General features: G+C 33.7%; 1 protein-coding gene across 2 annotated transcripts; it reads right to left on the reverse strand.

Moving 5' to 3' along the window:
- Positions 1 to 2,342: 2,342 nt before the first annotated feature.
- Positions 2,343 to 5,079, reverse strand: LOC104605306 (putative auxin efflux carrier component 8). 2 transcript variants are annotated; one of them, XM_010270026.2, is made up of 6 exons: positions 3,990 to 5,079; positions 3,623 to 3,860; positions 3,408 to 3,493; positions 3,169 to 3,326; positions 2,995 to 3,071; positions 2,343 to 2,853 (listed from the first exon to the last, which is right to left on the reverse strand). In XM_010270026.2, exons 1-6 carry the CDS (start codon positions 5,044 to 5,046, stop codon positions 2,787 to 2,789), a joined length of 1,683 nt encoding a protein of 560 aa, XP_010268328.1. In that variant the 5' UTR covers positions 5,047 to 5,079; the 3' UTR covers positions 2,343 to 2,786. The 2 variants fall into 2 exon arrangements, with proteins under 2 accessions (XP_010268328.1, XP_010268329.1); XM_010270027.2 differs by having other exon boundaries at positions 4,041 to 5,078.
- Positions 5,080 to 21,296: the final 16,217 nt, after the last annotated feature.

The following is a 21,296-nucleotide window of genomic DNA, read 5'->3' on the forward strand; positions in this document are numbered from 1 at the left end:
CCTAACTGCTGCCCAGTTGGACTTCCTTGTATGGCGTGGGACCCAAGCATTGATCTACACATCAACCACATGGGTTCGGCCCAGCTTTTGTTACAAGGCCTGGCCGAATACACTGTTATGGACAGTGCACCCCTGGAAACCCATCAAATGGGCTCTATGGGCCCAACATTTACCCTAAGTGGTCCCTGGGCCAAGCCATCTTGTAACACCCAGGGACTCTGGGCAGATGCAAGATTAGCCCATCAGGTATTATCCTCAATGGTCTTACACTTAACCTCTCAGCCCATAATGATCAAACACTGCCCGACAAGAGAGGACCTCTCCCTCGGTTGCAAGGAACAGTGTTGCACTCTCTGCTTATATGGATCCCGGGAATTAAAACCTCATTGCAAACATTTTGGAAACCATAATATATATACTTTTATATCTCATATAAAATATATTTTGCAAAACAAATCTCAACGATTGAAATCGGTTGCCGACAATCTTGGTTTCCATCAGTGAGAGTGCATCCCCGATCATTACCCTTGTCCGACAAAGGAGCTGATCCTGTCACTATGATCACCCACTCAGATGAGTTCTCAGACTATCCCAACATACCCAGGTTTTGACCCCCGCTAAGGATCTCACTGATTGGTACATCAAAGACAGTCCAATTCGTCACCTAGTGCAGTATCATAATCGAGTCTAGGGGTCGGGTGTAACTTTCCAGTTTTGCCCATCAATCTCCAAGGTCCAGGGCAATACTGGAAATCTGGTCCAATTCATAGATTCAATTAATCCTACACTATATGTGCCTAGGGTCTCACCCGGGCAGCTGAGACAGGCCACCCCAACCGACTTGGTGGTACCACAGTGTCAACCTTATCAGGATAGGTCTCCCGCAGACCGACCCACTGGCTGTGAACATTCTAAACTAACACGAGTCTCTTTAAGTGTCCAGTTTAAGGGTATTACACAGAAACATACCAAGGGAACATGAATCAAATATGCACTTTTATTCATTTATAATAAACTCATAAAGTACATCATTCTGATTGAAGCTAATTGAAGCTAAGGGCATACAAAACTGTCTAACAGCACCACCATGAATTAAGGTGGTGAGGTCCTCGACTTATTTGTTGGAACACATTAAACTGCTCCCAAGAGTAAGTTCACTCATGTGGTTATGGTTGTTGTGGGTCCTGAACATGGTTGATATTTGTTTGTTTATTCGTTCCTACAAATGACACCAATTTATTGCTGATAAGATATGCAATAAAAGAGAGAGATAGATCAAGAGCGGGATGTTTATTGGTCAAACATAAGTCATTGATGAATTTCCCAGAATGCCCCACCATTAAGGGCCACATGGCGAGTTCTGATTGGACTACACTATTTGGCCACATCAAAAACAAGATGGTTTTGATTGAAGCCTTCTTTACAATCAGGAAAATGATGATGGAATTGGGTCATAGTTAACATCTACCGTGGCCAAGGTTGCAGCATAAAAAAAAGAGATCGGATATGCTCCTCACAGAGCGCACTGTCACAACACATTACAGCTGTGACATTGTGAGGTTATCACTCATGGGAAGATGTTGTCAACGCTGCGATGCATTGTGAGGTTGGTGTGAGGTACACTCTGTGAGGAATAAATCCGAATTCGCTTTGTAAGGGAAATACTTTTGGACAAAAATATATTCTATGAACGTAGAACAAGGAGAGGAGTTCCCAAGCTCACAAAAAAAAATTTGCAATGTTTAATAAGACATTGAAGCGATCCCTTTTTGCTTTGTTTTGAATACCCCAGGTGATTGGAAAATGTTCCATTGGGTCGTTGTAGAATTTTGTTGCAACCATGGCCGCAGAAGAAATCGCCTTAGGAGAGAAACATGGGGAATATTTATGGGACCCAAATTATATTGCACATTGCAGATCGAGCTTCCAAAATATTTACTATGGCAAAAATTGATTCCAAGTGGTGAATCCTTAGGCTATGTCTATTTGCAGTGTAATTTCATTTTCATTAGTACCCACTGGGTGATAGGTACCCCTACATCATCTTCAATATTTAGCTTGACCCCACATACATTACATGTGACTGTTGGCTATTATAATTGAAGCTAAGTGCCTCTAATCAATAAAATGCTTCAATTGGGTCGACCAAAACCCTAGATGAAAGAAACCACAAGGTAGTTTCCCCAAAAGATAGGGCCCTACATGTCTTCTATCCAGACTGGGTTAATAAATAAGGCACACATACATCCAACAACAGCAGCTTTAAACACGTTTGTATGTTTTTCTTTTGCTTTTCTTTGAGGAAGATTGAAAAATCTGACCCAACAAACCATTCAATTCTCCAGCTATCAGATCAAATAAATTTCATTTATTTAACTAAATTAACACTACCTTGCTTTAATTTCCTTATTTACACCAGGGGAATTCATATATAACCAATAGCTCATGTATTTACTGGTCTTCTCTTTCTGAAACAAATACCTCTAGAGATAGAGACCTTGCTCTCAGTATCAATGGAGCCAAAAAAACCAGGCTAGAATTCAAGATATCTTTCTATATATATATATATATATATATATATATATATATATATAAATATTGACTGAAACCCAGGAAATTGATTGTATTTCAGGATCCCAATTGATGGGTATACGAATCTTTGCTTGGTATTTCAGGATCTCAATTGATTGTAATCTTGATGTTTGAAATTATCATGTGCCTACTTGTTGAGATCAGTTGAACCCAGGATTTTGTCAAAACTGACTTTTCAGCATTTGAGCATTGTATCAGAGACCAAGGAAGACGTAATATAGTACTGTAATGGGCAGTGAGATTATCATCCCAAAGATAACCCTGCAAAATCAAGAAAAAATTAATAAGTCTCTTGTAAATTAATTCAGCTCATTTCTATACTTAAACAATATTATGAATATGTGTTTCCTGGAAGTAATTAAAGAATTTAATCTCATGAACCAGAAAGGAAGAAGAACTTACGCTGTGCTTAATACATCTGGGTGTAAATTATATTCCCTTGCAAACACAAAAGGGACTATTCCTTGTGGCAAGGCAGCCTGAACAGTAAGATCAAGGATCCAATGTAAGACAAACATGGTAATCAAACAATTATATTATATATAGGACAGGGATTTTGAAGCTTTTGGGGCTCACTTGAACAATGGAAACTCTCAGTACCGTTCCCCTAAGACCAACAGCTATAGAAGCAACTGCCATTACAGCAGGTCCAACCACAAACCTCATGAGCATCCCATATGCTGCCAATCTATTTCCACAGGCGATAATTCTTGGTTGAAGCGCCATGAACAGACCTGAAGGATAAGAAATTAAACTGGGGGTGTCATTCAGATATTTAAATAAATCGGCAGGCTGAGATTAATTTTGTCTCTTACCAAGGCTAAACATTGCCATTCCAAGGCCTGCATTTGACAAGATTGTGACAGAGTTTTCTATGATTTGGGGTTTCTTAAAACTCCACCTGCATTAATGCAAAAAGTGGTGACAATATATATATATATATATATCATAATTAAGAGAGAAGTAGGTCAATATGTAACTCAGAAATTAAAATAAAGAATAAATCCTGATCAAAATTCAGAGTACCTACCTGCAAGAAGCTAGAGCCCAGCTTAGGCCCAGTAAGCTTGCATAAGAATTTGGGTTCTTGATGAGCTTAAACCACACCATTTTCAAGATCAGCTTAAACATCACTGAGGACATGTTGGAAGAATGGTCATCAGGAGCCTGTAGAACTTGTGACTTTTCATCAGCCTCTCTGGTGCTCTTCCCTTTGTTGTCATTTGCTTCTTCTCTAGTAGAAACTTCAACAGACTGCTCAGGGACACCTGTGATCATCATATATTTAAACAAACATTTCATCAGAATCAGTTAAAATCAATAAAAGAACCCGGCCAATAAAACTGATAACCTATTGCATATATATATAATGACATCTCTATCTCCACGTCTCTTGCCTTCAGAACTGCAGCATCCGCATCTCCAAATGAACAAGTGTAGCTCTTTACCGTCTTCTGCAGCTGCCGCTGCTGTTGCAAACATTTGGTTGAATCGCCTGGAATCAGGTGCCACTTTGTTCAAGTTCTGGAGAGTACTCTGTGTATCAGATTGTGGAGATCCAGAACTTGGTCTAGTTACAATCACATGAACAACCTCATCTTGATCAAGACCAGCACTACCACTGCTACTGCTTCGGACCTTCTGAGCTGAACTTACATCTTCTCCATGCTTCTCAGTGTTATCACCACCATCAAATTTCTGCAGTACCAGAATCCTTGCTTCTCTATATTCAAACAAAAACAACATCAAAGTATACCAAATTATACACTGTAAAACCACCACCTGGACCATCAGATTTTCCTTGTCACTTCCATACATGGATTTCAGAAGTGGAATGCCCATGACAAGAGTGTTCGGGAGGGTGGAGAGCGAGAAGAGGGTGATGACCCAGTCCAGACTCCCTCTCTTAGACAACTTAGCCCAAGAAAACAACACTATCAGAATTACAACTTTGGATACACTGTCAGCAGCGATGAACAAGAGATTCATCTTGTATGGATTTATCCGAGAAATGAACTCGAACGAGAGAAGTGGGACAGCAAAGATAGCGACAAACTTGTTGATCCCAGCACACTGGTCGGGCGTGAAGACGTTCCACCATTTTACGGAAGCATAAGCCAAGAACATGGTGACATAGAGAGGAACAACAGAAGATAAGACACAGTATAGATCGCTGAAACTTATCATCTTTTTTTTCCCTTCTTTGCCTTTAATTTGGGTTCTCTGTGTCTGCTGCAATGGAAAGCAGATTTTGAGGAGCAGCGCAGGGGATGATGGAGAGGCTAACTTTTGAGAGGTTATTACTAAACGTGGGAGTGCAGTACTTGACCATGGAGAGTGACTGAAAAGTGGTATATAGTCCTGCAGCTGCTGCAGAGAAGTTTGTTTCTTTAGATATTGACTCTCTCCGGTACTTGACGATGGAGAATTAATACTCCAATAGTATAAAATCATGCTATAGGGGCACGGGCGGTTTGCTTTAAACACTATCAACTCTGTGCAATCATGCTTTAGCCTTTAGGGCATCCATTCATTTACTTTATAAGATCGTATCAAGATCGTATATATGGCAGTTTCTTTCTACTCTTCTCGTGTACGTACAGCCAAGAAGTCCTGAACCACCAATCGATCTTCCACGTAGACTAGTTAGTTTGACCCCACAAAAGGGTCCCCACATGTGTCGGCCTCTACAAATCAATCAAATTGAGAGATGGGATCTGCTTGTAACAAAACAAAGCTACGCAGTAGGCACATCACAGTTTTGTGTCACCTGACCTAAACACACGAGAACATGCGTTTGTTTGTGAGATCCGGGTTCAAATTTGACTAAAGCATTTTGGTCATTCATTTATAAAACACTCCTTGTTGTCTCAATTATTTACTAAAACCTACCCTATACTTTGTGTTTCTATCGTTTTGTTTTACTTAATTGATCTTCCATTAAATGACAGTGGAAAATAACAGTTTTGATCCTAATGTTCATTTGAATAAATTTAATCAAAAGAAAATAAAAAAATAAAATAAAATTCACATTTTTGTTTCTAAGATTGTGTTTGGTTGTAATGCAATTTTATTTGCACTAGTACAAATGTATGGGAATGTAAATTCTGATTTAATTTTGTTTTGGGTTTTACTTCATTCTGTCCCACCTCTTATTTTACTTCATTTGTATTGCAATCAAACAAAATAAGGTGAAATTTGAAACAAAAATAAATCAAATTGTGCACCCAAATCATTTACACTACCATAATTTTACATCAGTACTGCAAATTTATTTGTACTGCAACCAAATGCAACATAATAGGATACAAGCAATCACTCTATTTGGCTCTATTTGATCAATTTTATCTTTTTGTACGAAAAAATGTTAGAGGTAATTTTGGAATAAAAGATCATAGGCCCGTGCCCTTGAACATTTTCCATTCAGTTTAGGTGATCATGTTGTTATTTTCATATGGCAAATGGCAAAATAAGCATTTCTTAGTAAAAAACGACCAAGTAAATATGTTGCAACTTGCAAACTATAGGGATTGTGTTTTAGTAAAATGAAAACTAGATGATAAGTTTAAATAAATTCATGAAACTATAGGGGGTGTCCTAATAAATGACCATTTTTTAATTATTCCCATCGCTGATGTGTTCGTGTTTTATTGGCAGGTTACAAAGGAGTCCTACTCAAATTAAGCCCAAAATACTTGCTACATGTTCAAAATAAACCCTTTTCAATGGTCAATCTAAGAACACTGAGCTAAGATGAATATGGGCTGATTTGGACAATAGGATTTAATAGGTCGCTGATCTAGAGTTTTCCCTACCTACTGGATGTCTTGGATCGATCGGTCATGTGTCACATAGCAAAAATAGGATGTGTTCATTTGGGAGAACTCCCTCATTGGTTTAATTAGTTAATATTCTTCCTTATGTATATGGTAGCGAGTTTGCTGAATAATCAAGGAATCTTCCAAATATAAAGTTGGTTTGAGGTCTAAAATGACTCTACACACACATTCATTTGGCTGTGCTTGGTTTGGAAGAAAAGGTAGGAATGAAGGGAAAGATTAGGAAACATGTACCAAATTAACCAAATACAGCCTTAATTGTCCCACTTTTTAAAACTTTAAGGCAAAGCTTATTAACAAATGCTCAAAATACAGCCCACCAAGTTACAATTAGCAAGAATAGTCCAACCAAAATTAGACCAAAACCACGGAAATAAAGGAAAGAGACCGTGAGCACCGAAAGCAAGAGTTGGTGAGACATCTGTAGGACAACAAATCATTCCCGGTAAGTATAAATAGCTAGTTTGAGGGTATTTGGGTATTTTAGTTTTGGGAGGAAAAGTGACTTAAATGCCCCCAACAGCTATATAACAATTAGTTTGGGCCTTTGGGATATCTTGGTAAAGTGATAAATATATTTGTAAAAAACTAAAATACCCCTCCCTACAACTATAAAACAACTAGTTTTTTAGGATATTTTGGTCAATTAAATAATTTTCACTCCTATAAATACCCTTACCCTCACTCATTCTCATTATGCTAACTCTCATACTCTTATATAGGGATGGCAATTTTCCCCATTTCCCCGATCCCCGTGGGGATCCGCTCCGAATGGGGTGGGGATGGGAAAATTTTCATCCCTATTAGCGGGGACGGGAAGAGCACTCCCCGCCCCGCGGGGACCCCGATCCCTGCCCCATGGGATCCCCACTAATATATATGTATATATATATATATATATACATATATATATATATATATATATATATGCATACGTTGTATATGTATATATGTACACATACATCTATATATTAATATTTTTTAAAATATAGTTGAATATGTTTGAATCTTTTCTAATAGGATTGTAAATTTTAATTATTTTATTTTTTTAAATAAAATAAAAAACAAAATGGTTAACATTATAAAAAATCACGGGGAATGGGGATCCCCGTGGGGACGAGGATGGGGATAACCTTGTCCCCATTAGCGGGGACGGGGATGGGGAGAGGTTCTCCATCCCCACCCCACCCCCTTGCCATTCCTACTCTTATACTCTCATATATTCACGTACTCTCACATACTCTCTCATACATTCCCATACTCTTTTAGGCTATATTTGGTTTGAAGGAAAAGGTAGGGAAAGCAACGGAAGACAGAGAAACCAATACAAGATTTGTAAAGGTCTCCCTACCTTTCCCTACCTTTCCCTTCCTTTCCCTACATTTTCCTTTAAACCAAACATAGCCTTAGTCTCTCTTAATCTTTAGTCCTTAATTCTCAATTTTATTCAAATTTCAACAAGGAAAATGCCTTCTCAAGTGTTTTAAGTTAACAATTTGGAAGGGTTAAATCTTCATTAGTTGAAATCAAGTTGAGATATCTAATCGACAAAGTGGGTAAGTGGTAATCAATTTTCATTTTTTAGGACACTAATATTTTAAATTTTTTAAATGATTGACTCCTCTCAAATTATCTTCTCCCACAACTTGGACGATGTCCAATCATAGTAGGATAGCACCAACGTTGGTGTTAGTGGTAATATTGCTAATGAAGCCACTCCTATTACAAGTGTAAGGGGTGGTAAGAGAAACACCATTGAAGTTTGAACATGCTTAAAATAGGAAATGTTGAGTGAAGGAAAAAGAGTAGCATGCATAGAATGTAGATGTGACTTTAGTTATAGTAGAAAAGGTGGCACTATCCATTTGCCTAGACATATGACTAGTCATTTGAGAAATAATAATGAAAATAAAAACATAAATTGGTTATGGGCTTTTTGGTAATTGTCAATGTTCACAAGAAAAAATGAGGCAAAACTAGAAAAATATATTATCCATATTGAACAACCTTTTTTATTAGTTGAACACCCTAGGATTTACAATAATCTGTAAATCTCTAATTTTAAAAAGTTTTTAGAAATACTATTTGAGCAATTGTTATAATTTTTTTATTCATATAAACAAAACTTAATTTCTACTTTGTCAAATCTTAATTCTAAAATTGCACTTATATATAATATATGTTTGGCATCGATGATGTATACGCGTGGGTTGGAAGCATTGTTTTCTGATAAAATGGTGTCTTTTTTTTTTTTTGGAAATGTTGCTGCCAAATAGGATGTTTCCTGGGGTAACAACAACACCTTCTATTTGGGACCAGTGCTCCATATCTGTTTTCATCACTGGTACCCATTATAGGAAGTCCACGTCACTGCCACATCTTGTCCTCATTAGTAGCAACAAGCTCCAAATTGTCAAAACGTCAAATTCAGCGTTGCTACAAACCATGCCTTCTCGATTTCCAAGGTGTGACTTGAAGCATCGTTTTTTATGGAAAAACGATTTCAAACATGTTACCGTTTTTTGGAGCACTGATTTTTCCAACGTGGCACTGATGTGTCACCGTTTTTTGGAGCAACGACATCGATGGCAAACATCACCATAATATTTATATTTGTGCCATAGGGCATTTTATTAAAGAATCATGACTTTTACAAAAAGAAATTTTAAGTTTTACAAGACTTATATTGCTACTACATATTGGCCCAACAACTATAGTGGCCCTATAATTGTTGCAAGTATTTTAAATACTTTACATACTTATTATATTGAAAAGAAAGTTCTTTCTATTAGTTTTGATAGTGCTAGTAATAACTATTTAGATATAAATATTTTCAAAACTGAATTAAAGCCATTTTTAAATTAAAAATTATTTCATATTATAAGATGTGCACGTTACATTTTAAATTTATGTGTGCAAGAAGATTTAAAAATTATTTCACCTTATAATTTTAAAATTAGGAATTAGAAATTATATATATATATTGTAACTTTTGAAACAAGAAAACAAGAATTTAAATATTTACGTCATCAATATGGATAAAATATAAAAGAATTGTATTAGATGTTCAACATAGGTGGAATTCTACATATACTGTATTTTATAGTTGTATTTCATATAAAGAAATTCTTACTAATTTTTATAATGAGAAAATACCCAATGATTTTATAACTAATGATAATTGGGAAGTTGCAACTTGTATAAAATCTTTTTTACAACATTTTTGTGATGCAACTAATTTATTTTTTGGTGTTTATTACCTAACATCTTATGTTTTAGTTAATCAATTGTATATAGTTAGTGAATGCTTTGTAAAATATAGAAATGATTTAAATTTTAAAAATATTATTTAAGCAATGGAAATTAAATTTAAAAAATAATGGGAAAATAATTCTTTGTTATATTGCATAGCTACAATACTAGATCCTAAGATTAAAAAATGGTGTAGATGTTTTACTTCTTATTATGAATATATAGGAATTGACATTGAGACAATAATATATGAAGTTAAAAATTGTGATATATATGAATCATAAACATTATGAAATTGAAGAACTTATACAACCTTCACTACTAAAAGCATTAGTACTGGTAGTGGAATAGACAAAGTTTGGTCATTAATAAATAGAAGATAACAATCAGTTGCCACTTCATCAACAAATTCATTTATTGAACTTCAATTTTATTTACAAGCTAAATTAATAGATTCCCTCACATATGAGGAATTACATAATTTTAATGTTTTAGCCTAGTGGAAAGAACATGGAAAAAAATTTCTAGTGCTTGCCACCATGGCATATAATCTTCTAACCTCTCTGGTGTCCACAATATCATTGAAGTCTTGTTTTATGTGAATTTATTAGGGTTTTAGACAATAAGAGAAGCTGTATGAATGATGAAAGTTTGAATATATGTGTATGTTTGAAGGATTGACTGTAGATAATAAATTTCAAGATGAAAGAAAACATGACACTTCAATTGATAGTTTACCGGATGATGCAAATCAAAGAGATGGAGGTGGAAGTTAAATAAATATTGAAGTCAATATTTTTTTGAATATTCAATAATTATACAATATTTTTTAAAATTATTGTAAATTTGTTTTTCAGTTTTATTTGAAAGTTATTTTTATGTTTTTTTAATCTCATTATAAATTTTCATTTTCAATTTTATTATACTATTTATTCCAATTCCATTGTTTTGTTTTCTTTTATTCAATTTATTTTTATTACTTCATACATCATCAATTGTATACATTAAATTCAAACGAAATAAAATTTTTGGATTTTTTTTTCAATCTATTGTCTATTTTATTAAGTGCTTTTAGTTAATATCTTTTTATTTTTTTTCAAAATTTTTGTCATTTTTACTCAACAAAAAAAGAAAAAAAAAAAGGAGTAAGCGCGTAGCCGAACATGACATGGCATAGGTACATTGGGCTCGAGCTACGGGCCGCATTGGGATTCCCTATTGAACAGCATGGGTGGAATGCTGTTGGGTTCCGAGAGGACACAGCCCACTAAAATGCGGGCAGCCCACAAAAGTGGGCTGTCAATTGTCATTATACCTCTAATGGCCAATAGTTTAGCATATGAAAAACACAGTAACATGGGTGGAATGGAGGATCGAATGCGTGCTAATCAAGAGGGTCCCCTACTTGTTGACAGCTTAGACTGCAAGTTAGTTACCTAAATTGAAGAATTTACTCAGCATCAGGCCCATTCAAATCTTATCAAATCCTCAACCCAAGTTCATCCAAGTTGCACCATTGACTTGGATTTGGATATGATAGGAAATATGATAGGCCAGTATGGTGAATCTCCTTAAATGACTGGTACCATCAATGAAAAAGAATTACTCTATATGTTCGTAATTCTTTCTTTTAATTGAATCAATGGGCGAACTGAAAAAGATTAGACAATTAAGGGTCTGTTTGATTTATTGTCAGAATCAGAATTGAAATCCCTCAGAGGTGGAATCGGAGTCGAAATGGTCTATTCTTATAATTTGATTTAGACAGAAACGTGAATTAGGGAATTCTCATAATCTGTTTGATTTATTCTCATAATCGGAATCGGAATATGAATTCAAATCAGTTGAAATGGGGAATGCCATTCCACCACAAATAGAAATAGAATTCTGATTTTACCCAAATAGTTAGAATCGAAATGACCCATTCTGATTCTGATTCCAAATCCCTATTCCCGCAAACGAAACATGCCTAACAAAAGATGGGAGAGAATTGGTTTAGAGGCGAGGAAAGTTTGGACAAGTGTTTAATGGTTATGATAATAATGATCTTAATCGTATGGAATAATTCTCAGGCAAGTTATCAATAGCCAACCAGAAAGATGTTCTTGGTATTCTTGAGTACTTGGATACCTTTTCATGACTTGCCTAACCCACAACATCATTTTACCTGTCATAATTGCAATGTCCTTAACATGAGCTAATGAAAAGTGCCATGTATGATTTTCCGAGAGAGAATGTTCCATTCACAACCAAAGTTTTTTAAATCGAATCGGACAATGAATCGGTTCGACCGGTTTGAACCGAATGGATGGCCCGTTCTGATAAAAACAAAAAAATTAAAAACAATAAAAAATAGCTAAAACTGTTGGATGGTTCGAACGGTTCGACCACTCAGGTCAGCAGTTTTTTTACCAAATCAACGGTTTTTTTGTGAAATAACGGTTCTAGGGTAAACCGGAACTGGTCACCTAAAAGATTCCTGATTTTTTCGGTCCGGTCCAGTTTTAAAAACCATGTCCACAACAATTTGATAATCTGAAAATGTAGTAATGAACCCATAGAGAAGATAATATCATATATCTAGTTTACGAGTTAAAGATTTCACTGATATAAGCTGCCTCCTTGAAGGTTTGGACGCAAGGTTCTTAGTATTCATTTTTATTAGGCCAATACAGAATCATATGCCCTATACATTCAAAGGTGGAATGATTTATATATTGAATTATGAGTCTGTTCGTTTTATGGATTTTGAGAAGAGGGAAATTGGTTAATGAGATTTTAGTAAGTGGTACTCATCTCTCAAGTGGGTAAGTAATTTGTTCACACTAGAAGAAAAATTGTCAACATTTAAATGAAATAATATCCCCTTTAATAATAGATTTTTATGATTAAAATGATCATTATCTTATTTATATAAAAAATAAAAAAATAAAAACATACACATAAGGCGTTTATACATACATTCATGAACTGGGATTTGACCCAGCAGAACTGGTATGGCCTGTGTGGGTCTAAACGACTAATTCAATTATTGAGATATTCAACAAATAAAAAGAAAGAAAAGCAAATAATAATTTTTTTTGGTTACCAGTAATTCAAATCATTTTACCGATGATCCCGAGTGAAAAGATTCTTACCGAAAATAACAACAAGAAGGAAAAAGTTTGGTGGTTTTAATCGTCTAAGGAAATTCTTCGATGACCCATGATCATAAATGGTTGGGGGCCTAAAATTGCCTACGTGTTTGTCTCTCTACCTCTAATTCATGAGGCATGTTGGGTCGAAAGCCCTTACCATAAGTTGGGATAACTCCCATTCAAGGTACGTGGGTCATAATGGCTGATGTGAACTAGGCAATGAATGTACATGAAGAATCCAGAGTCATTTTATCTTCTGGTTGGTCTGTATTGAATGCAAAATCCCATCATATATAGTTAGAAATGAATTAGATCTGTTGCTCGGGGTGCCACTTTTATTCAGTATTAGGGATTACAATTTCTATCCTACCCTGTGGTTATCCACTCCTATTCATCCAATGGCGTGGGTTTTTTTGTTTGAAGGACATGTTTTGGAGTAGGGATGGGTTTTGAGATTCTATAACTCGTACATTTACAAATAGGGTATAGAATTAGGGTAAATCTGACCCTTCCTAACCTGTATATTATTGGAAAGGTATTAGGTAATGAATTTAATATTATTTTGAGTTTTATGTGAAGGATTTTGTATTTTTTACATGTTTTAATCAAATTATTGAAAATTTTGTTGTTTTCTTTTTGTGCTATTTTACTTGTTTATTACTCATATATAACAAGAAATAATAAGAAATTAGATGCGGGTTTTAAACCCAACCACATTACCCTTGAATGTGGGGAGGGTTTTGAATTTTCATGTGTAGAGGGTCTGGATTCTTAAAATCCAACCCGTTATGGGTTTTGGACTGGTACGGGTTAGAAGGTTTAGGGAGGCGGATAGGGTCTAGAATTTACAAAACCCTTCCCGAACCTTTCCCGCTATCATCCCTATTTAATCTGTGACAGACTGAATTGTACAACACGTTCAACCATTAGAGCATCACACACTGTTCTTAGCTTTTGTTATGACCTACTTTATCAATTGAATGAAGATGGAAAAGTGCCTTCACCAACATGCTTTACACTTAGAAGTCCTTGTGCTCACTCCCACTTTAGAAATTTGACTCATTTCTAATTGCACCTTTTGGCAAATCTTATAACCAATACACACAATGCTGGACAACTCAATGCCATGCATTTTGATTGACTTGAAATTTTACTAACAATGTCATCCATCTCTTATAGAGATAGAGTACAAGTGCAACCTCATTGTTCTATTTCTTCCATCATTCTTTTAGATCATTTTCTGTGCATTGCATAGGTTTATTGCTAGTATATAGAAAGCAAGGTTGTTCATGTCCTCCCCTTCTTACATTCCCCATTCCTCACTCTCTCTCTCTCCTTTTTCCCTTACCCCTTCTTATCTATCTCTTTAACTCTCTCCCCTTTCTCCCCTTTCCCTACCTAACCCACCCATTAAACCATGTGACAATACCCAATTTGAAATGCAATTTGTGTTATACTAGGAAACTACTCAAAAAGTGGCCTAAACAGTTACTTAGATATTTAGGAATCCTTGCAAAATTGTTTCCTTTCTTCTTTCCTCTTTCCCTACTTCCAGAAATACCTACATTTTCTTCTTCTCACATCCTTCTTACCTTCCGATTTAAAGAAGTGCCACACCCAGCCCGTAGGGGTGGCAAATGGGTGGGTTGGGTAAGGGTTGAATACCAACCCACCCATATTGATCCACCAATCCACCATGACCCATCATCAGTCCTTGTTAAAGGGTCATAACCCACCCTAATGCTAATCCACCCTGATCCACCCATATTGACCCACTTGACCCATCTATATTAACTTTTAACCACCCTCACCCATACTAACCCACTTACCCTCACTTATAAATACAAAAATGGATCGGGACAGCCTATATACCCAAAATAATAAATTTTGAGAGAATAATTTCTCTCAAAACTGCCACGTGACAAAATTGAGTCAAGTCAACTTGTATACTCAGAAATGCAAAAAAAAACCCAAAAAATTATAGAAAAATACAAAAAATACAAAAAAACTAAGAAATTATAGAAAATTTAGAACTTTTGTAAAAAAATCAGAAAACATGCAAAAAAAAACCAGAAATTGTAGGAAATGCATGAAAAACACCAAAAATGCAAAAATTATGCAGAAAAACACCAAAAAATGGCAAAAAAAAGCAGAAAATAAGAAAAAATTGTAGAAAATGCAAAATAATGCAAAATTTTTACAAAAGTGCTTTCCCAAAAGTACTTTTATGAAAGTACTTCTACAAAAGTACTTCTGTAAAAGTGTTTCATAAAAGTACTTCCGTAAAAGCACTTTTATATTTTTATGCTTTCATAAAAGTGCTTTTGTAAAAGTACTTTTATAAAAATGATTTTATGCTTTCATAAAAGTGTTCTCGTAAAAGTAGTGCAAAAGTGCTTTCATAAAAGTATTTTTGAAAAAGTACTTTTATAAAAGTGCTTTCGTGTAAAAGTACTTTTATAAAAGTGCTTTCGTAAGTCCTTTTCATAAAGTTGTTTTTTTTGTATAAAATTGCATGTGAACATAAAAGTTAATAAAATCAATTTTATTTCATTTTTAATTTAGAAGTGAAATGTGGCATAGTGGTTTTGAAGGTTCATGAGATATAGGCATTGTAGGAGGCGTGAGTTCAAATCACTTTAATTTCTAGTTTTTGAGATTTGGCGAGTAATGAGTATTGTTGGCTTTGACCCGCAACTCATCCCATCTTGACCCTAATGGGTACCCTCGACCCAATCCACCCTAACCCTTTTTTCCTGACCCTAATGAGTTACTCGACCCATATTAACTCACCAATAGATTGGGTGGATCAAATGGGTTAGGATCAAGATTGCTAGCCCTACCGGCCCATACCCAAACTTCTACACTTCAGTCTACCATAAATCGAGAAGAAAATGAAGATGGGTCCAAGATGATCCGCATATGATTTAGAACGAGGATTACTCAGATACAATGTTTAAACCCATGTCTAATAACATAAAAAACTGAATACATAGTCACCCATGTATTTTTTAGTATGATTGTCTGTTGGGAATCAAAATTTGCTTGCTCCCAAGGTTGGATTCAGCAATGGTTGGTTGAAATTCCAGGTCCAAAGGTTAAAGTTGTCCTTGATTTGTTTAGGAGTTCAAATTTGGGATATCAGGTCTAGGAAATCCTAGCTTGTTTATGTATTGCCCCCTCCTCACGGCTCTTTCGATCGAGCTGAATTTTTGTTTGTCGAAATACTTCAATAAAAAATATTATAATGATTAATAATTACTTAATAACAAGTAATAAATATTCATAAATAATTATTTTAATTAATATTTATTATTACTTAAATATTAATTATTAATTGTTAATATGTAACTGTAATAATTACTATAAATTAATAAATCATAATATTTAATGCAATAATGATAATTAATAATCAATTTATAACTAATAATAATTAAATAAAATTAAAATTAATTATTCTTAATTATAATAATTATTAATTGTGAATAATTAAATATAATAATTCTTATTCGTTAACAATTAATTGTAATTAATTAATAAATTTTTGTAATTCAAGAAAAAATAAATAATACTAAAAATTGCTATAATCATTAATAATTTATGAATATTTGATAATAACGAGTATAACAATTAATAATCAATAATAATTGCAAATTATTATCGCATGCAAATTAATGAATTCACTCTATATGTAGAGTTGATCTTGTCAAAAAAAACTTTTAAATATGACGCAATTGACAAATTTGGGTTCTTGTGCTTGCTTAGTCATTTCGTAGTTGGATTCATAGGCCTCTATCACATGCTGGCCATACCACTTCCATTCCATGTATACGTCAAATTACCATAAATTAATTAAATAATTTATCGCTTGGTGCCAAATTATACTTTGTTTTAGTTCATACAATATCAAATATATCTAAAAAACTATAACAGGAGAGAAGGTTTCCAAATTTGCCCATCCAAGTCAGAATCTCAAATAATTCACTACGAGTGCTTTGTTGGACTGGTAGCTGTGGAACTCCTTCTCAACCCACCGAGTTACAGTTCTTCTAGAGAGCAATCAGCGTGCAATTACAATTCATGTGCTTACAAAGATAGGACTGCAATTAAAACAGATTGTAACATGTCGAACAGGACTACAAATCATGATTTGCGAACCGTTGTTGATTCGGACTACAGATCATTCAGCCCAAAAATCGTTCAGATGATCAGTTCCGTTTCACTTTTAACCTATTTTTTGACGAAAAATCATTGATTTGGTCAGTGTCCTATTAATTTAGTCAACCCAAACAATGTTGATTTTTACAACCGAATTCAAACCCAACCCAACTGTAATTTTCTATGGGGCTGAAGAACATCCTGGAAAATTCCAGCGGGAGGTTAATTTTTCTGGTGTAAAATCCCTCAAGTGGGTCAGGTCCGGTTGGTGTACAGCCCTGTTCAAATTATTAGCTAGAACAATATGGACCCAGAACCGAACCTATTATTTCTGGGGACAATTGTGTCTGACCCGATTAAACCCTATTATTTTCGATATTCGAAGAAATTTTTTTATTTACGATAACGGATTTTTGAAGAACTTCGAGACCGACACAGGAGAGCTAAAAAGAGGTGGGAACATGAGGAGTCGGAGAGTAGCGACAACAACAGCTTTTTGTACGAGGGTTGGGGAAAAGGTTGAATGAAAGATATGTCATATGTCTTCCTCTTTTGAATCACTCCTTATGTACTAATTTATAATTAGCAGGGATGTTAGTGGGTCGGGTTCAAGCATCCGGGCCAGTCAACCTAGATTTATCAATCAATCCAACCCACTAAACAAGCAATTTAAGTGATGTTTGGCATTGATGTTGATTCTTTTTTATATATTATCAAAAATCAGTAAATTTTGTTATTTAGTATTATTTTCATTTTTGTCATGTTTTGAGTCTATTTGGTACTGATTCTTTTTTAGTAAATTTTGTTATTTAGTATCATTTTCATTTTTGTCATGTTTTGAGTCTATTTGCTACTGATTCCTTTTGCACCGGAGTAATTATTTAATGCCACATCAGATTTTATGTCTATTACTATATTTATTATTATTTATAAAAATGAGAATGATCAATTTCTTTGGTCTAACACCCTGATTTTTGTTTCTAATTTTACCCCTTTTAATATATCTCTGAATGGATTGGTGAATAAACTAAAAGCCTTCTATTTTGCCCCTACATATAAAGACGACAGGTGTCCCAAAAAATGCTAACACATGGATAGCAAAAGTCTACATGATTTCTGTCAATTTACTTCTAAGCCACGTGCAAAGAAGTGAGGACCCACTTCTGTTACAAGTAGACTTATTTAAAACTGTATTTGGAGGCTCTACACGAAGGCAAAAAATTTCATGGCAATGTATACGTGGTGTGGTACTGTGGAGATTATGATGTAAAAGAAATGCTAGGATATAATTTGATAATTTGAAATTTTTAATGTCACAATTATTGAGGTTATTAATAGTTAAAAAAATATAATAGTAGTAACTTCTAAAATGATTTACAATTATTATAAAAATATTGAAAAATATTAATAATTATTGATAATTATTTTGCTTATTCAATAATTTGATAATTTCATAATGATGGTAATTTCAATAGTTGTTATTATCAATTTATTATTCATTATTAAAAATAATTATCTATAATTTTGACTTAATAACCTCAATAATTTTGAAATTATCAATAATTTCAAAATTATCAAATTATTGAATAACAAAATTACTGTAATTACTCAAATTTCCACAATTATAAAATTTCTGAAATAACAAATCATCAAATAAAAGAATAATTTTAACAAAATTATTGAATAGAAAAAGTTATTTTAAAAATCACTATTATTATTTTTGAATTATCAATAATTTCCAATAAAGTTGAAATTATCAACAATTTCTATGAGATAATTATAATTGGTATTATTATGTAACTATCATTTTCGAAATTATTGTAATTACTATTATTATTTAATAAAAATTATTTTCAATAATTCTCATTATTATTATTATTAAATTACGAAATTATTGAATAAAAAATAGTTATCAATAATTGTTTTGAATAACAAAATTTAAATAATTTTCCATAATTTCTAATAAGAAAATTATTGAAAATTATTTTAAATAATGGTAATTATTGGAATTGGCATATTTATAAATTATCAAATTATTAGATAACAAAATAATGGTTTTCTTATGGCATTTTTTAGGGTGTTAGTAAGGATTTTCAATTTTTGTACTATTTTAGGAGGATAAGAGGATGGTGTTTTGTTCGGAACATGAGTTAGATATCACGATTGAGGATTATGATATGTTGATTCAATGATAGATTCCAAGTTGTCGATGTAGGCATGGCAAAACAAAAAGATGCTCTAGCAATTCTTCAATTTCAAACCAATTTAGTTCAAAGGTCCTAAGAATAAGTGCTTAGTTGATGATTTAGCTTGCAATGGAACTACTGAAACCAATCAAGTTGATTGTTCGAGAATGAAAAAATGAGAAAAAAAAAGAAAGAAGGGGATACCTTACCTGGTTAATTGGTTTAGTTGCAGATCTACCATTGGTTGGAGAAGACTATGGAGAAGAAAGTGTTGAAGAGCCTAACCCTATGCTTTTAGACAATTGAAGGGCATAAGTGGCATTTTGAAATCTAAGTGGGGACAATATTGGAATCAAAATTTTGAATTAGCACTTAAAAAAGTTGAAATTTTAGGCTTCTTCAATAAGCACTTATTTCGAGCTTATTTCCCAAATGCCAATAAGTGCTTAATGGCATGGTCCTGACCCAAAATAAGTTCTTATTCAAATAAGCACTCCCAAACTTGGCCTTAGTAGTTGATGAGCTTTAAGGTTGATTGCATTGAGTATTTTTTGCTATGAACATTCATTGGGTTATTTATATCTTCAATCTTTTTTTTTTTTGTTTAATCAGGTAAAGCATGTCAAATTATGAGTAGTTAATCAAATTGAGTAAATTTCCACAACTTCAATCTTAATTGTTTGGTTCAATTTAGCTTGGTCCCCATCCTGATGATTAGCTTATAATCTTAATTTTTTTATTATAAGCTAGAGTTGGTTTATAAATTGATGAAGAATTGAGTTGTTATTATTATTATTATTTTTTTCAATAAGGCAAGGTAAATTTATTAGAAAATAAAACAAAGTATACAAAACATATATGAAAAGCAGAAAACAGAGACAAAGAAGATCTCACAAGCCACTCCAACAAACAAGACCTAACAAAGACAACACCCAAACACAAAGACCTTGGTAATCCTACCTAAAGAGGCCTAAATCACCCCCTAAACCATGAAAAATTAAGCAAAAAATAAAAACTCGCTAGCGGACCTAATTACTTCTGCCTCTTCCTCTTCTACCTCCCTCTGGTGCTACAAGTCTCACGGAAGGAGGACAACAACTGACAGGTCATAATAGTCCATTAGTAGCTTGGACAAAGTAGATCCCACAGTCTATTATTCTTTTTGTGTATTATTTTTCATACTTGAAAATTACTTTATAATAATTCAAATATATTCTTTTAGCAATAATATGATAAACATACACGTGAAATGCACGTGTATCCCATTAGTCATTCTGAAAAAATCAGAATTAGATGAAAATCAGGAAACCCAAAAAAAATGGTGGTTCCTGAAAATTGTTGATTTCAAGAATCTTTTTTTTTTTTGCCAATTTCTTAAAAAATCACCAAAATTGACCAATCAAACAAAAATTTCGGCACTCATTCTTCCCGTGTTTAGGTGGCTCCGATATGGTAGTGATTTAAAAAAAAAATCAGCATCGATTTACCATTGTTTATTTAGCAAGTTAGGATTAAGACCATATCATTGTTTATTTGGTAAGTACATTGACCCAACCCTATTGGATCAGGTTCGGATCACTCTTAATTGGGTTTTGTATCTAGTCTGATGCCTCTACTGACAACAGTCTTAATTCTATTGGGTATTCAACTTTACACCTATGTTCTTTTTCTATATTTATGTAGGGTCTATAGAAAATTTGTTTTTCCTGGGTATTACCCATCTCCCACGTGGGTAATTTTTCCAAATGGAAAAAAAGTTGTCAACACTTGTATAGAACAAAATTACCCGTTTTAATAATGATTTTTTATGGTTAAAACGATCATTGTCTTATTTTTACTTCAAAAAATGGATAAATGCACTTACTTACTTGGATAAGTGTTTCCTTACCCAGGTAAGTAACTTATCAAAAAGCAAATGGGGCCGTAATGACCAAAAAAAAAATGTAAACATTTGGCAGATCTCTATCCAAGTTTGTGAAGACATCTAGATTTATGGGACTTCAGTGCAGTTTGCACTTATAATGAATACCCATCATTTCCTTGCAAATCATGCAGATAGGGGAATTGAAATCTTTAATTTATGGCAATTAATTAAGATATGTAAGACTGCATTTGGCATTCCTTCTTTTAAG

Source organism: Nelumbo nucifera, chromosome 1 (assembly GCF_055504915.1).
Source record: "Nelumbo nucifera cultivar China Antique chromosome 1, China Antique-T2T, whole genome shotgun sequence".
In the NCBI taxonomy this organism is placed as follows: domain Eukaryota; kingdom Viridiplantae; phylum Streptophyta; class Magnoliopsida; order Proteales; family Nelumbonaceae; genus Nelumbo; species Nelumbo nucifera.

What these genes read in the sequence shown, in the direction of transcription:
- LOC104605306 (XM_010270026.2), bottom strand. Translation starts at nt 5,046, where the DNA reads ATGATTTTATACTATTGGAGTATTAATTCTCCATCGTCAAGTACCGGA. An exon ending in TGAGAGTTTCCATTGTTCAA is followed by an intron (nt 3,072 to 3,168) that starts GTGAGCCCCAAA and finishes CTTACTGTTCAG; the next exon opens with GCTGCCTTGCCACAAGGAAT. An exon ending in CCAGATGTATTAAGCACAGC is followed by an intron (nt 2,854 to 2,994) that starts GTAAGTTCTTCT and finishes TTGATTTTGCAG; the next exon opens with GGTTATCTTTGGGATGATAA.